The sequence below is a fragment of the Fimicolochytrium jonesii genome (genome assembly GCF_025526975.1).
Source record: "Fimicolochytrium jonesii strain JEL569 chromosome Unknown EV422scaffold_23, whole genome shotgun sequence".
NCBI classification, from domain to species: domain Eukaryota; kingdom Fungi; phylum Chytridiomycota; class Chytridiomycetes; order Spizellomycetales; family Powellomycetaceae; genus Fimicolochytrium; species Fimicolochytrium jonesii.
Genome location: NW_026515690.1, coordinates 171,880 through 186,481, shown reverse-complemented (window position 1 = coordinate 186,481; position 14,602 = coordinate 171,880). Strand labels below are relative to the sequence as shown.

General features: G+C 55.8%; 4 protein-coding genes across 4 annotated transcripts; 2 read left to right on the top strand and 2 right to left on the bottom strand.

Moving 5' to 3' along the window:
* Nucleotides 1-25: 25 nt before the first annotated feature.
* Nucleotides 26-1,327, top strand: EV422DRAFT_569936 (uncharacterized protein; the record flags this gene model as incomplete). The annotated part of the gene is made up of 3 exons (XM_053072823.1): nucleotides 26-188; nucleotides 260-611; nucleotides 670-1,327. 3 exons carry the CDS (start codon nucleotides 26-28, stop codon nucleotides 1,325-1,327), a joined length of 1,173 nt encoding a protein of 390 aa, XP_052923118.1.
* Nucleotides 1,328-4,456: 3,129 nt separating this feature from the next.
* EV422DRAFT_192000 (kinase-like domain-containing protein) lies at nucleotides 4,457-6,055 on the bottom strand. The gene has a single exon (XM_053065210.1). The coding sequence runs from the start codon at nucleotides 5,725-5,727 to the stop codon at nucleotides 4,651-4,653; it is 1,077 nt and encodes a 358-aa protein (XP_052923117.1). The 5' UTR covers nucleotides 5,728-6,055; the 3' UTR covers nucleotides 4,457-4,650.
* Nucleotides 6,056-11,424: 5,369 nt separating this feature from the next.
* On the top strand, nucleotides 11,425-12,953 carry EV422DRAFT_191927 (FAD/NAD-P-binding domain-containing protein). Its single transcript, XM_053065209.1, has one exon. It carries the CDS (start codon nucleotides 11,531-11,533, stop codon nucleotides 12,704-12,706), a length of 1,176 nt encoding a protein of 391 aa, XP_052923116.1. The 5' UTR covers nucleotides 11,425-11,530; the 3' UTR covers nucleotides 12,707-12,953.
* On the bottom strand, nucleotides 12,954-14,420 carry EV422DRAFT_602764 (inositol phospholipid synthesis and fat-storage-inducing TM-domain-containing protein; the record flags this gene model as incomplete). Its single annotated transcript, XM_053073728.1, has 3 exons — nucleotides 12,954-13,714; nucleotides 13,792-14,042; nucleotides 14,139-14,420. The coding sequence occupies 3 exons, from the start codon at nucleotides 14,418-14,420 to the stop codon at nucleotides 13,201-13,203; spliced, it is 1,047 nt and encodes a 348-aa protein (XP_052923115.1). The 3' UTR covers nucleotides 12,954-13,200.
* Nucleotides 14,421-14,602: the final 182 nt, after the last annotated feature.

Here is a 14,602-nt window from a genome sequence, read left to right as displayed (position 1 = left end):
ATACATCTCAAACAACATCTCAATCATGCCTACTAGAACCGCAGAGATGAACGGCGGCCAAGGCGCACTGCTTGACCGGCTCTCGATCCCGGAGCCCCGCCCCGGCCCCGTTCCAAAGATCTCAGGAATGAAGGCTGTCGCGTCGTACAATTGGAAGGAGGGGAAGAATCCCGTAATCATCGTTCCAGGTACGCCGAAAATCCTCCGAGGTGTGAAACAAATACGACGCAGTCTCATTCACACCCCTTCGTTGCCTCAGGCTCGCCTCCCCACTGGAAACCCACCCAGCTCCCCTTCACCGTCGGCGACGACACCGACCCGGAATACATCAACCTCAACGGCGCCAAATCCCCCTCGTCGGCCTTCGAACCCCTCCTCCGCGCCCTCCAGCTCACATCCCCAACCTATCCCCTCCATCAGGTCGACATCGTAACCGACCGCAACAACCTGCGTAAACTCCTCCGCTGGCTCTCGCGCGCGCACGACCTCACACCATTCCGAATAGACGCGGAGCTGGCGGGCAAGGGCACGGTGCTCCTGACGAGGCGTGAGGAGCGGGACGTGGATCTGGAGGCCAGGTTCAGAGGCTTCGGCCACAATTTCGCAAAGAGGTGCACAACCTACCCCCCCCGGATGCAAAGCCTCGGCCGCCCACCACCGCATCGTCAGCTACGACTTTGGGAATCTGGCAATGCTCGTCCGCTCCCACATCGACGCCATGGACGCCCCGCCCGGCCCCGCCGCCGTTGAGGACCTCACGTTGCGGTTCGAAGACCTCTCCGTTAACCTCACCGCCTTTTCCAACCCGCCCTCGCAGTTAAGCTACATCAAAACCGGCCCTCCGGTTGTGGAAGCGTGGAAGTTGATGGAGATCAAGACCCGAGCGGAATGGAAGCGTGACTCGCTGGACTGGGACGAGATCTACCCGCAGCTTCTGCTGAGCGGCACCCCAATGCTTGTGCTCGGTCTACACCAGCGGGGCACGTTTGGTACGATTGAGCAGATCCATGTGACGGAGATTGCTAAGAAGCAGTCCAAGACCGCGGAGGAGGCGATGAAGGGGTTGAAAGCTGTTTTGGCAGAGATGAAGACGGGGAGGAAGTTGGCGTTTGTGTGTGATGAGCAGGGGGAGATGAAGGTTTATGAGCGTACAGTCGTGGATCCGAAGAGGGAATTGGCGAAGGAGTTGTTGGAGAGGTTTTGGGCGCCCGAGGAGGAGGGAGATGGGGAGAGTGAGGAGGAGGAGGGCGAGGAGAGTGAGGACGGGGCGGATACGAGCGAGTTTGAGGAGATGGTGAGGCGGGAAAAGGCTAAGTGTTTTGAGTAGGTGGGTTGAGCATTTTAGTAAGAGCTTTTGGGTATGGGGAGTATTTTGCGGTATATAGTGGAGGGCAAAAAGGAGAAAGAGGGCGAGTGTTGGAAGGAAGTGGGGTAGGAAGGTGACGGAAGCGGGTGATTTGAATTCGAAGAATACGTGGTTGTGCAATAGGGGTGCGAAAAGGGGCGGGTGTGATGGAAGGAATGTATGTATCAGAGAGTTTGTTATCGCCTCGAGTTTCCTTCTCGTCACATTCTCGTTCTTGCGAGCCGACTCGTTGCAAATCCCCTGGTAGCCATCTCCTGGACTAGCGGGGACCACAGTCGGACGGAGTGAAAACGCGCGGGTGACGCGTATTATGTAATCCGTGGCTGGGAATCGCCGAGTCTCGGACACGAGTCTCGGAAGGCGCCGTTGGTGACTGCTCCATGGCACATACATCATATTGCCTTCCAAGGTGCAAGCGTGTAAGCTGCGTAAAATATGGCGTGAGGGCCTCAGTCATCTGCCGTCCTCTCGTGCGAGGATGGCGCCTGCTTTTGGCACGCGCACATCCTCCGGGGCTCCGACTGTGAGCTGGCTGCTCGCACCTGGTATCCAGTCCCAGCTTACTCTGCTTGGGTTGTGCACTTCTTCGCGTACAAAGGTTCAAAACTTGATACCGATGTAACCCTTTTTCTCCATTCCTTCCTCTTTCTTCGAGCGCAATGGTCCGAAGTTGGCACGGTCAAGGGCAGCCTTGAGGCGGACGCCGCGAAAATGTCCGCATCCACGGCCATGGAACTCCTTCGACTGATTGCCGTGAAGAGATCAAGTACATTGTCTTCCTGGAAACGTCACAGACCAGCTGCAAGCGATACCTCGAGAGAACTGGTTGGAGCGGGCTGCGAAACTGGCGACAGAGCCCTGCCCGTTTGGATGGATTCCCGTACTTCACAATGGGAAGCCAACCTCAATCTCCGACACCAGAAATGGCATGGCCCCGCTCCTCTCCGGCGGACAACCGCCCATGCTAGGGTGCGTACAAATTCACCGTCCGCGCACGATGTTATGTCCGGCAAGGGGCACACAGAACTCTAGCTTCTTTGTTACTCTTGTTTTCTCTTTTCCCGAAACGTTCATCCCTTTCCGTTGTTCTCCCTATATGTACATACGTTCTCAATACAAAACATACCTTCTACCATCGCAACAGCATCGGGCTTTTCCAAATTCTCAGTGAGGACGACAGTATTGACATTGTAAAACATCCGCTTTTGACAACTTGAATCGCCCGGCGTTCGAGTGTCAGCTTCACCCGCAGGCTGGCCCAAGATCCGGTCTACCTCCAGTCGGATAATCCAAATCGATTCTCGGGCGTTGACAGTAGCGCGCCGCTCGTAATCATGGAGAAGGGCACTAGCGTCTTTGGTGGACATTATGATGCGATGAAATTGGATGTTAGGGTCAGACGACGATTCCACAAACAAGTCGCCGTACGCTGAATCTGTCGTGTGGCATGGAAGATATGTACGGCCAGTTACGCTGGGCATGACAACTGGGCAAGGTAAGAAAGCAAGCATAGAGGCTGTCCTCACCTCACCACGTCAAACTAGTACTGAAGGTGTGTAGGAACTGTGCGCATTCTGGAGTTCCCGAGTTTTCAGCCAGCTCTTGATCTGTTCGCACATACCGCAAATCTGTACTCCCTGGAATTCGACCCGAAGGGCAGGTATGTGAACGTGATAAGACGATGCAGCCTTCACAGCCAGGCAACCCTCTAACTTCGCAGATGACGGCTCAGATACTTTGCGACCGGCAGCGCCGATGCATTAGTATGCTGATAGGACATCGATGAGGTGATATGCGTACGCTCATTGGCGAACTCGAGTAAGTAACTCTGTTGCGTGGCATCCTCTTTACGCCGTTACTCATTGAGGATTCAGGTGGCCCGTGCGAACAATCAGCTTCAGCCACGATGGCGAGGTCATTGCGTCAGAATCAGAGGACAGGATAGTAGATATCGTAAGGCATCCTTTCTGCCATTCTTGCATTGTCACGAACGCTAATGTTCCTCGTTTTGATCTCGACAGTCTGCCGTGGAGACAGGCCAAACGATGCATACGATACAGACGACCGCCGCAACGAATAGCATAGCATGGCATCCAACGAGACACCTTCTCGCATACGCAGGAGATGACGTGACAGCGTCGCAACCGGAAGGGAACTTGAGGGTTTTTGGGCATCCGCAGGATCCGAAGTAGGCGGATGACGACGTCCAAGGAAAGCGTTTGTGTACGCTTCTCGCGGCACGACCTCCGGCCTCCGTTTCAGCGTCATGTACATGGTGTACGCTCCACCGGTCTACCTCATGGTATCATGAGGTGGGAACCCATGTACAGTATTCTACGCCAGGTTCAAGGGATCGCCGGGCGGATCCGTGTAGATCATGATATCCACATGGTGAGATCTTGCAACAGGTGCTTGCGACGTGGTTGTCGGATAGGTAGTAGATGATGCGGTCGTCGTGCACGTGCTAGTGGGGTCAGGGGACGTGAACGGCGTCGTCGTCGCCGAAGTCGTAGTCGTCGTTGCAGAGGGCTTCCTTCGCAGTGTGTAGGCAAGGCTGGAAGTTCACTTAAACAAACGATCACTATGATCAGCGTCAAAATCCCGAGATTCCTGTTCATTGTGTACATGCAATGTATTCGTCAAGACACGATAAGTTGCATGTCACACGATACGTAGTGGATGCCGCTACCGGAACCTCCGTATGCAGCTTTGAATGTACAGTATATACTGTAAATGACTGTTGTACTTTTATGTGTAGTGACAACGAAGGATGACAAGTCCTACTGCTTAATGGTGTTGTCGACGCCCCCACTAAACAGCTACTTGCCGTCTGATGGAAGGGCAATGGTGTTCACATCTTCAGTATGCCCGGTGATGTTTCCCGAACGGATCTAGCCATTATCTACAACGACCAATCCCCGCTCGCAATGCACCATCCCGCTACGCTCTTCCGCATCTTAAAGAACCAGCTACAAACATCTTGTCCAACGTCCCGCCGGCACAGTTCAAAGAGATCCGCAAACAGATCATCAGGTCTATCTCGTCGGCGACCGATATGGGCAACCACGGTCCCATCCTTGCGCAATTCAGGAAATTCGCAGATGGAGGGCTTGATTACGACAATGCGGAACAAAAGAGTGTTTTGTGACAAATCACTACCAAATGTGCTGATAGTGTTTTGTGACAAATCACTACCAAATGTGCTGATAGTGTTTTGTGACAAATCACTACCAAATGTGCTGATGTTAGCAATGAGATTCGGCCGCCTGACGGCACCCGCGACGTCACTGTTGCAGCCTGCATTGAGCGAGGAACTCTGTTGTGAGTTCATCGGTCGAGGGCGGCGTGGATACGTCGGGAACCTTGTCGTCTTCATAGCCTAACGGTGTCGCGCAGCACCTAAGCTGGAAATTGAGGCGGCCGGCTATGTCCAGAAGCCGACCGTGAACTTCCCAGAGAGTCGGCCGATCGAGGGGTTTGAGGGCAAACATTTCTTCCACTAAGGTTATGAACTCGTCAAGTGATCCGTCTTCTGGCTTGCACCGTTTGAGAAACGTCAGTGTCTTCTTTACAGTGCGCGCATATGGCTGATTTCTACGACAGGCACGGAGCCCAGTGTCGACGTTGTATCCAGCGACGACTGTCAAGATCTCACTGTAAATGCAAGCTAAGGAGACGACCTCTGAAGTGCGACCATAGTGAGAAGCGCGTCCAACTTCAGGGGCCATGTATTCCTCAGTTCCCACATATGTAGAACAGACAGTGTCGTCTTTGCACAAGCGTGCCACCCCGAAATCAACGAAGCACAAATGGCCGGTCCCCGTGATGCAGATATTCGTCGGTTTGAGATCGCGATGGATGATTGGGCTTTGTGCAGCATGGAGTCCGTAAATTGCTGCTGCCATGCATACCATCCACTGCAATCCCAACTGCTTCCTCTTCGAAGGCGTGGATGGGCCGTCAATGTCCGTACTTAGAGGTGCCGCAAGCCAGCGAGCCAGAGTGAATTCGCACCATGGCTGATAAAAAAGGTAAACAGTGTCGTCTGCTTCCGCTTGTGCGGCCCCTAAGAAGTCCGGCATATGCGGCATTCCCGATGCCGCCTTTAACAATTCCATTTCTACAACGATGAGCACCTTCCCGTCATTGGAAGCGGCAACGCTTTGCAAGTGATGATGAAGGTTTTTGCGGGCTGCAAGCTCCCTTTCGGCGCCTTCCACTGTTCGAATCACTTGACACACTGTTCCTTGTGCACCCGAGTATACGCGACGATCGATAAGCCTCCGTGGTTGCTGAAATTCGACGTCGCTCTCAATTCGAGACACCAGGATGCAGTCGCTTCGATTGAGAGGTTGTGGCATGGTTCGTACGTTGGTCCAGTCGCTCTGTCAAATGGGATCTGCAGGTTAGGGGAAGCCAAGGTTCTAGGGGAGGATGTATGTACTGTGAGTCTGTGACTAACTACCCCCGTCTACCCCCGTACAACGTGGTGTAACGCAGGTGTAACGCAATAGCCTGCGGATCGTCACGTGATGAACTTATTTCAGCTATCTCGTGGCGAAGGGGATTCCGTATTGACCAGAGCCTTTTGTTCTGCACCCAGGAGGCCGAACATGAGCCCGTTGCCTTTCATCGGCGAGCAAGCCGCTTGGCCTTGCCGACAAGAACGGTAGCCTTCCTTGCATCCCAATATGAGTCTGACAATACGGCACTTGAACCAGCGCTCTTTCAGACTCTTGGAGACTTTATCGTAAACATCGTACTGGAGCTAGACGTCATCCACGTCGTCCACAGTCTTGGAGACCACCTGCCCGGCACAGTTGACGGTAGCTGAGGGGGGAGCCGTGTTAATTTTGTCGCTTGGAGGTTGACCATGTACATACAAGGAGCGCGTCGTTGGTTCCGGGGCCCCTCCTGCACTGAATAGTTCATATCCATCGAAACAGGTATTTGGGCGTCAGGTTGTCTTTGGTGGGCATTACGATGCGAAGAAGGTGGATGAAGTTGGATGCTAGGGTCAGACGACGATTCCACAGACAAGTCGCCGTACGCTCGATCCGTCGTGTGGCATGGAACTTGATGGAGTTACGGCCTGAATTGGGATTTGGGAAGCTCCCGGCCGTGGGCGCGGAAAGCGAACTGCATTTGACAGCGAACATTCCGGGATTGTAAGAGAAAGCTCTATGATGTATCTATTGTCAACGTTTATCAAGCTCCATTCAGGATGAAGACTAAAAAGAGAAGAACAAGGTCCAGCGTACTCCGACATGTAGGGAAGGAAACAATAAACTGTAGTAGGGTCACGTGGACGCATGGGATGGGGATGGGATGATGGGATGCTTCTCTCACACCCCCCTTAAAACTCGAAGAGTTTTACAGAGAAGCATAGAAGACGGGGATGGGGATGGGATGGGAATGGGGAGGAAGGATTCGGTGGTTGTCGTCGCGGGGTGACGGTGGTGATGCCTAAACTTCCGAGGAAGTGGGGACGGCAGAGGACCGGTGTCTCATTGTTGGTCGCTTGCGGTGGATGGGTCGTCGGCGGTGGGGGTCGGTGGAAGGGGGTCGTGCTGGTGGACAGTAGTACGGGTCGGCCAGTTATTCTGGTATGCAATGAAGGCAACGGATTTGGCGACGGCGTGGAGGGGTACCCAATCTGCGGTGTGTGGGGGTTCTCCTGATCGGCGAGCGAGGTAAAGCATCCTCCCGTATGTCTTGCGTTCCCGTAAGATCTCCGCATATGGGTGGCCGTCCGCGCTGACTGTGTACAGTGGGGGTTTCTCTGCGGTGTAGAGTCGTAGGACATCGCAGTGAAATACCGGATGTTGTCGGGCGAGGATTGGGGGTAGTTTGACCTCGTATGTATTGGGTTGAGGGCCGAGCTTGACAACCGGGTACGGACCGAGAAATTGGGGTAGGATCTTGAGATTGGCGTTCGGCAGGTTGCGATATTCGGGGACGGTGATGGCATTGCGGTGCACTAGTACATGCGTGCCGGGGCCGAGGCGGGAATCCTGGGGAACTCGGCGAGCGTCGGCGTAAGCGGCGAATCGGTCTTGGGCTTCGCGGAGCCGCTCTTTGAGGAGAACAACAATGTCGCCCATCCGGCTGGCCCATACTGTCTGTTCGGTGGGCTGATTGGTCTCTGTGCCTATGCTGCGCGGTGTTTGCGGGTGATAGCCGAGATCTGCCTCGAATGGCGTCATTCCGGTGGAGGCGTTGATGGAGTCATTGTAGGCGAATTCGAGGGCCACGAGGTACCTTGACCAGTTTCGACCGGTTAAATCGGGGGTGGCTGCCAGCATGTCCTTTAGCGTCTGGATCGCCCGCTCTGTCTGTCCGTCGGTCTGTTGATGGGCAGCGGTCGCGATGGCTGTCTCGAAGCCGAGGTATTCGGAGATGGTGCGCCAGACGGTGGCCGTGAACTTGGTATCGCGGTCGGTTACCAGAGTGGATGGGATGCCGTGCAATTTGATGATGTGTTCGCAGAAGAGTTCTCCGATTTCCTCGGCCGTGACCTCGCGATGGGTTGGAATCAAGTGCACCCGTTTCGTGAGGCGGTCCACTACGATCATCAGAAGATCCCGGCCTTTGGCGTCCTTGGGGAGGAAAGCGAAATCGAGTGTGACATCCGACCAACGGGCGTTTGGGACGGGTAGCGGTTGGAGTAGTCCATGGCGACGTCGGCCGGTCTTCGCGCGGAGACAGCTGTCGCATCCGTTGACGTAGGCTTTTACGGCGCGCTCCATTCGTGGCCAGTAGAAATGTCGGACCAGTTTCTCCCAGGTGCGAAACCATCCGGGATGACCGGCGGCGCCCGCGGTATGAGCGTCGTGAAGCAGTTGTAGCCGGAGCGGGATATCTGGTACGTATAGGCGGTGTTCGTAGAAGAGGAGGCCGTCTTCATCGGTGTAGCGTCGCTCCTTCTGACTTTGGGCGGTTATAGGTCGCTGGAGGGCGGCGCGTATGCTGTGCGCGAGAGGGTCTTTGGGTAGCGCCGCACGCACGATGTCGTGTAAGTCGGTGGATGTGGTCACGATGGTCGAGATTGCGGCAATATTTGAACACTTGGAGCACTTAGGTGCGTAGTCGGCGCGTCGGGACAGCAGATCTGCGAGCGTGTTGGCCTCGCCAGGGACATATTGGATCTTGACGTCGTACTCTTGCAGCGTTTCGATCCACGCGGCTTGTTCCTGTCGGGCGTCAAGCGTGCCGCCGATGGCCTTCAGCTTTCGTTGGACGTGGACTAGAGCTTGCGATGTGCTTGGGTCTTTCGCAATGGACAACGGGGAGGGGTCGGTGGCGTCGGTGGGCAGTTTTGAGTGTGGGGTCTGTGTCGAATTGGGTTTGGGGGGTTTCCGGGGGGGTCTGGGATCGCGGGTCACCGTTGCGGCCAACGGGCTGAGTATCTGGGTCACCGTTGGAGACGGGCTCTTAGGTCTGGGGTCACCATCGTGGACGATGGGGCTAGGGTCGTGGTCACCGTGGAGTACGGAAAGAGGTTTTGCCAAGTTCAGCACCATTGGGGTATCAAGGTCACTGTCGGAGACAGGGAGGGACACGGATTGGAGAGGCGCATGTCGGAATGCTGCAGGGTCTACGGAACGTTTCGTGTGCAGGATCGGTTGTACTGGAGCTGGGTCCTTCCTGGGTTTGAGGGGAGTACGATTTGCGGTGGATAGTGTGGTAGGTTTTTGGAATTGTGTTGTGTCGGCGAAGAAATGAACACGGCGTCGTTTCTTAGGTGCGGTTGCTTCGCCGCTTCCCACAGGGATCGAATCAGGGGGTCGACCAAGGTTAGGTCCCGAGAGCGTGGCCGTCGCTCTGGGACGCTTTAAAAACCCGTCGGGATCTGGCGGTCGGGATGGATCATATCGCCCTCGGTCGTGTGGTGGTCTTGGACATCCGAGGTTTCGAGGTTCTGAACAGCGACTGGGCGCGGCGGCATGTTGGGGCAGAGGTATCCGACGTGCCCGTGTTGACGGCACCTTAGGCATAGTCCTTCTCGGAGGCAGCGGGCGCGCTCTTCAGGGGTCAACCGTTCTAGTTTCGCGGCCGGCCAATTGGCGAAGCGGCTCTTCTTTGTTTCGGCCTGGGCAACAGCCGCACCAGGGGGAAAGGCGCGCTTCGCTGGCCAGTTGGAGGTCGGCGTGCCACTTGAAGCGAAGGGGTTGGCTTGGTTCCGGGGATCCTGGTCTTGTTTTGCTTTCTTGGCCAAGAAGGCGCGGTAGCTAGCGCGGTCGAGACGGTCGGCGATGTCGTAGACCTCATCCACGGAAAGTGTCTTGACATTTGATTGGGCGAGAATGTGCTCTGCAATCTTGTCCTTGAGGCCGCGGATAAAGTATCTGGCGGCGTCCGCGTCACTGACCTGGGGGCAGGACAGGTGGAGCTTCTGGAATTCCTTGTAGTAAGCGTCCACTGAGGTTAACTGCTTCAGGGTCTCGAGAGCGTCGCGGGCCTGATCAGTTGCACCGCTGGGGACAAAACGAGTTCGGACCGCCGCTGCGAAATCTTGCCAAGTGACGACTACGCGACAGCCGACCTGATCGAACCATGTGGCGGCGAGGCCGTCTAGACGGCCCGCAGCCATCTCGATCTTGCCGACGTCGGTCATTGGAGGAGCGGCGCGGAAGTAACGTTCGAACGCAGCGAGGAATTGGTTGCATTTAGCGATGTCGCGTGTGCCGTCGTAGCGGTGTAGACTCTTGCGCAGATCCTTAGCTACGGCGGTTTCGGGGATGATAAAGGATTCAGGGGTGACCGGCGAAGGAAGCTGGGTCTGGGGGTCGATGCGCAGGGTGCGGTTCGGATACGGGCGGGGCGGGAGCACTGGCTGCGCGGCGATCTTGGCGTCCGTGGTCTGACGTCGGAGCAAGGCCATGATTTCTTGGTTCTGCTGAAAGAGGCGCTTGGACAGTTGGGCGAGTTCGGCGCGGGTGGGCAGTTCCGGGTCATTATCGTCGGAGTCGTCTGCCTGATCATCCGGCGGGGTGGGAGGGCCCTCGATCTCGACTTCCTCCGGCTGGACTTCCTGGTCCTCTTCCGGGATAGCTTCCTCGTGCGCCTGGTTTGCACGGCTGAGATCTGTTTCCTCGTCGAGGCCAGACCTCTCCGTGCGTTCGACGTCCTCTTCTACACGTTCGAATTGGCGCCCGTCGGAGGCTTCACCACGTACCACAACGGTGCGGGACCTTGTCTTGCCGAGTTTGGTCATTCTGTAGCGTCGGAGAACAGTAGGGAAGGTGATTGGTCGTGCGGAGATGGTTCGATCGTCGTCGGATGGATGGATTGTTGGCGGGACGGGATGGATGGATGGGTTTCCGTGTGTCGCCGGGTTTACTTATGAAATGTGCTAAGTTCTCACGGAATAGCGTGGGAACGTGGTCGACTGATCAACTCAAAGCGCTGGGACAACGATGGGCTCGTACGTAGGTGGTCTGCTCGTTGGTCGGTGTTGTTGCCTTTGGTGGATGCTACCATGTAAGAGAAAGCTCTATGATGTATCTATTGTCAACGTTTATCAAGCTCCATTCAGGATGAAGACTAAAAAGAGAAGAACAAGGTCCAGCGTACTCCGACATGTAGGGAAGGAAACAATAAACTGTAGTAGGGTCACGTGGACGCATGGGATGGGGATGGGATGATGGGATGCTTCTCTCACAGGGATGAACATTCCGATCGGAAGTGTTCCAATCATGGCTGAACAGGCAAGACTCCCGCAAAACACACATATGTACATACAGCAAGAGCGAGAGAAGAAGTCCCACAACAGTACCGTAAGTGTGCGTACGTACGCTGCTAGCGGCGCTCCTCGTTCCGTGTTGGGTCGTTCCGGGAGGGGAAGTCGTTGTCGGAATTCCAAATGGCGGCCATCCCGGAACTCGCCCACATGTCGGCCGGAACGGACTACCACTCGGAAACACATACCTGTAAGGACCACTCCCGGGCATATAGTGGGTGCTTCATACAATACTGGCTGCAGCCCTTGGCAAGGAACTGCAGCGCGTACAGTAGATATGCTTCCGCTTTCAGGCCCGGGGACGGTGTAGGGTTCGACACAGGGCTCATTGCCCGCCGCCTATAAAAGCGTTGGCGGGGAAAGCACCTCCCAGAGTGTTCTTCAACTTCGCCGCTCGCAATCAGTAAAGAATACCATCAACCATGACCAAATCACTTAAAAACATCGTCATCGTCGGCGCCTCCTACCTCGGCAAACGAGCCGCCACAGCCCTCGCCGCCAGTCAAGCCCTCTCCGCCGCGCACCGCATAATCCTCATCGAACGCAACTCCCACTTCTCCCATCTCTTCCAATTCCCTCGCATCAGCATCATCCCCGGCTACGAGCACAAAGCATTGATCCCCTTTGACAATCTCTTCCGTGATGCCGTCTGCCAAAGCGGGATTGTTCGCGCTGCTGTCACAAAGGTCGCGGAGGGGCATGTTGAGTTGGATAGGGAGGTTGCGGAGTTTGGGACCACTGTTCCGTATGAGTTTCTTGTGTATGCGACGGGCTCACGGCTCTCGCCGCCGGGGAATGTACCCGGGGAGGGGAAACAGGAGGGGATCGCCTACTTCCGCGGCATCCAAGTCCAAGCCGCGAAAGCGAAACGCATCGTCTGTATCGGTGGTGGAGCCGTCGGCGTGCAAATCGCCACCGATTTGAAGACATACATGCCCGAAAAAGAAGTCCACATCGTCCATTCCCGGGCAACCCTCCTCAACCGCTTCCATCCCGACCTGCACAAAACCGTCCTTGACACCTGCATCGAATACGGTATCCACACCCACCTCAACTCCCGCGCCACAATCCCACAGGGCGGTTTTCCCAACGGCCAGCACCCTTTCACCATAACCTTATCCGACGGCACATCCATCCCCGACGTCGACCTCGCGCTTACATGCACCGGACAAACCTTCAACTCCGGCCCCATTGCACACCTCGTACCACAGCATATCAATCCCGACGGCACAGTGCACGTCCTCCCGACCCTGCAAGTCCCAACGCACCCCCACATCTTCTGCGTCGGGGACATCAACGACATCCTGCGTATCAAAACTGTGAAAGCCGCCATCCCGCAAATCGACGTCCTCGTCTCCAACATCACCAGTCTCTCGCAGAACGAACTGGCGTCTGCAGTGGTTGCAAAGCCCAGGGCGGGGATTCATCTGACAATTGGGGTGAACAGGGAGGTGTTTTGTAGGATGGAGAGTCAGGTTGAGGGTGCGGCTGGGGAAGTGGAGAGGAGGGATTTCGAGGGGGATGCGCATTTGACGGGGAAGAGGTTGGAGGGCATTTGGGAGCAGTTGGGGGCGGGGACTGGAGATATGTTCAGGTAGCTCGTCCGGCCTGAGCTGCATATGTCCTCGCTTCGCTCGTTGGGAATCAAGAATCTCTCGCTCAACCACCGTAGGGGCCGGCGTGGCGGTCATTGGGTTCGTGGGGCTTGTTGAGGAACGGCGGAGGGAAGTGATTGGAAGGAAGTTGAAGGAGGTGGGCGCGGTGGACATTGTGGAGAGTTGGAGGGATGTTGAGGAGGCGGTGAAGACGGTAGTTGGGAGGGGACCGGCTGGTGAGGATGGTGTTGACGCTATTCTTCGGGCGGTGATGGGGTGATTAAACTGTTGGTGCACGAAATGTTCTTTAAAGCCCGGGGGCATTCGAGCTTGGTCTTCTTGATTTTGGTTATTTCAAACCTTTATGCCACTAGATACAGACGAATCCTTTCTCCAGCGCTCCCACCCTTCGGGTCCGTCTACACAGCGGGGAAAAACGCCCCATTACGTCCTATCATCCTAAATTCTACGATCCACTACGTCCGTGTGCTCATCCCTCACTGCCGCTTAACCCTCATCGCCGCGGCCCTTTTCTTCCCACCTCCAATCCCGCTCCCCCCATAAATCTCCTTTCCCTTGGGCAACCCCGGCGCCATCCCCGGAAACCACTTTGGCCACACCACGACATACATGACCACCCAATACGCCATCCCCGCAACCGTGCCCATCACCTTTTCCTGCCACGAGTGGAAATACAGCGACGTGGCGATCAACATGCAGTACCAGAGCATCAGCAGGAAGATGAGGATCGAGGAGAGGATGGCGGTTGATGTGGGGTGGGGGAGGCGCGAGCGGAGGGTTGTGAGGGGGGTGGTGGAGGGGGTGACGGGGATGGAGGGGAGGGTGGCGCCGTCGGTGGAGGAGACGGAGGTGTCGGTTGAGTAATCTACGGCGTCGGGGGTGGGCTTTTGTTGGGATGATGTCGTGGATGCCGATGCCGATGTCGATGCCGATGGAGCGATGAGGATTTGGAGTTCTTCAAAGATGAAGAGTGACATGTGGATCAGAAGGCTATAGGGAGAAAGAGAGAATGTGAGTAGGGGGTTTGCGGATGCACGCATCCTCCAAGCGAAAAAATCCCAACTCACAAGCAATGCCCGGAAACATCGAACCCAAGCCACTCGCCGCCATTCTTCCTACAAATAGCGGGATGTCCATGTTCCTCGATCGAGCAAGTTCCACTCATGGTCAAAACACGATCAAACACCGAGTGTCCAAATGCCCATTGCGCGAAAATGACCCAGTACAGTGTAGCGAGTGCCCAGCGGATGATGGGTGCCCTTTTTCGATCCGTGGATGAAAGTAGCAGGAACAAAAATAACGTCGTGCCTGTCCAGAACTGCATGATGGGGAAGAAAGTGAGTGTGAGACGGAAATGTATTCTTCCAGCCCTCTCTGGGAAACTCGAAACCCGCCGCTCGTTGTGGTCACGTACCCATCCCCTCTTGGCAAAGACGGTGTTTAGGGGGTTCCTTCTGTCGGCAAAGATGGTATACGGGACTTGGATGGTGGTATGAATAGCGGAGCCTACGGCGACGGTGAGGGGGTATACGAGGGCGAGGTTCCGTTGATACTTTTGCATGTCGCTTTGGTGTGTGCTGAGAGAGAGTGTAGTGTAGTTGGGAGGTGGGAGTTCTCTTCGTCGTGAGCGGAAGTAGGAGTCCTGGAGTAGGAGTAGGAGGGAGAGCAGGAGGGAGAGGGAGGCCGTCGTCGTCATCGCCCCCCACAGACAAACAATGTTCCCAACAGTGTTTTCACATCAAAGTGCCTCGCGAGTCGCGCGAGTCGCAAGGGGGACTCCCTGGACTATGCTCTGGACGAGGAACGTAGTTCATGAGTTCAATGGACAGGCAACGGGATGACGGGATGGAGACAATGGAGACGGGAGACGGAAGTGCG

What these genes read in the sequence shown, in the direction of transcription:
- EV422DRAFT_191927 (XM_053065209.1), top strand. Translation starts at nt 11,531, where the DNA reads ATGACCAAATCACTTAAAAACATCGTCATCGTCGGCGCCTCCTACCTC.
- EV422DRAFT_192000 (XM_053065210.1), bottom strand. Translation starts at nt 5,727, where the DNA reads ATGCCACAACCTCTCAATCGAAGCGACTGCATCCTGGTGTCTCGAATT.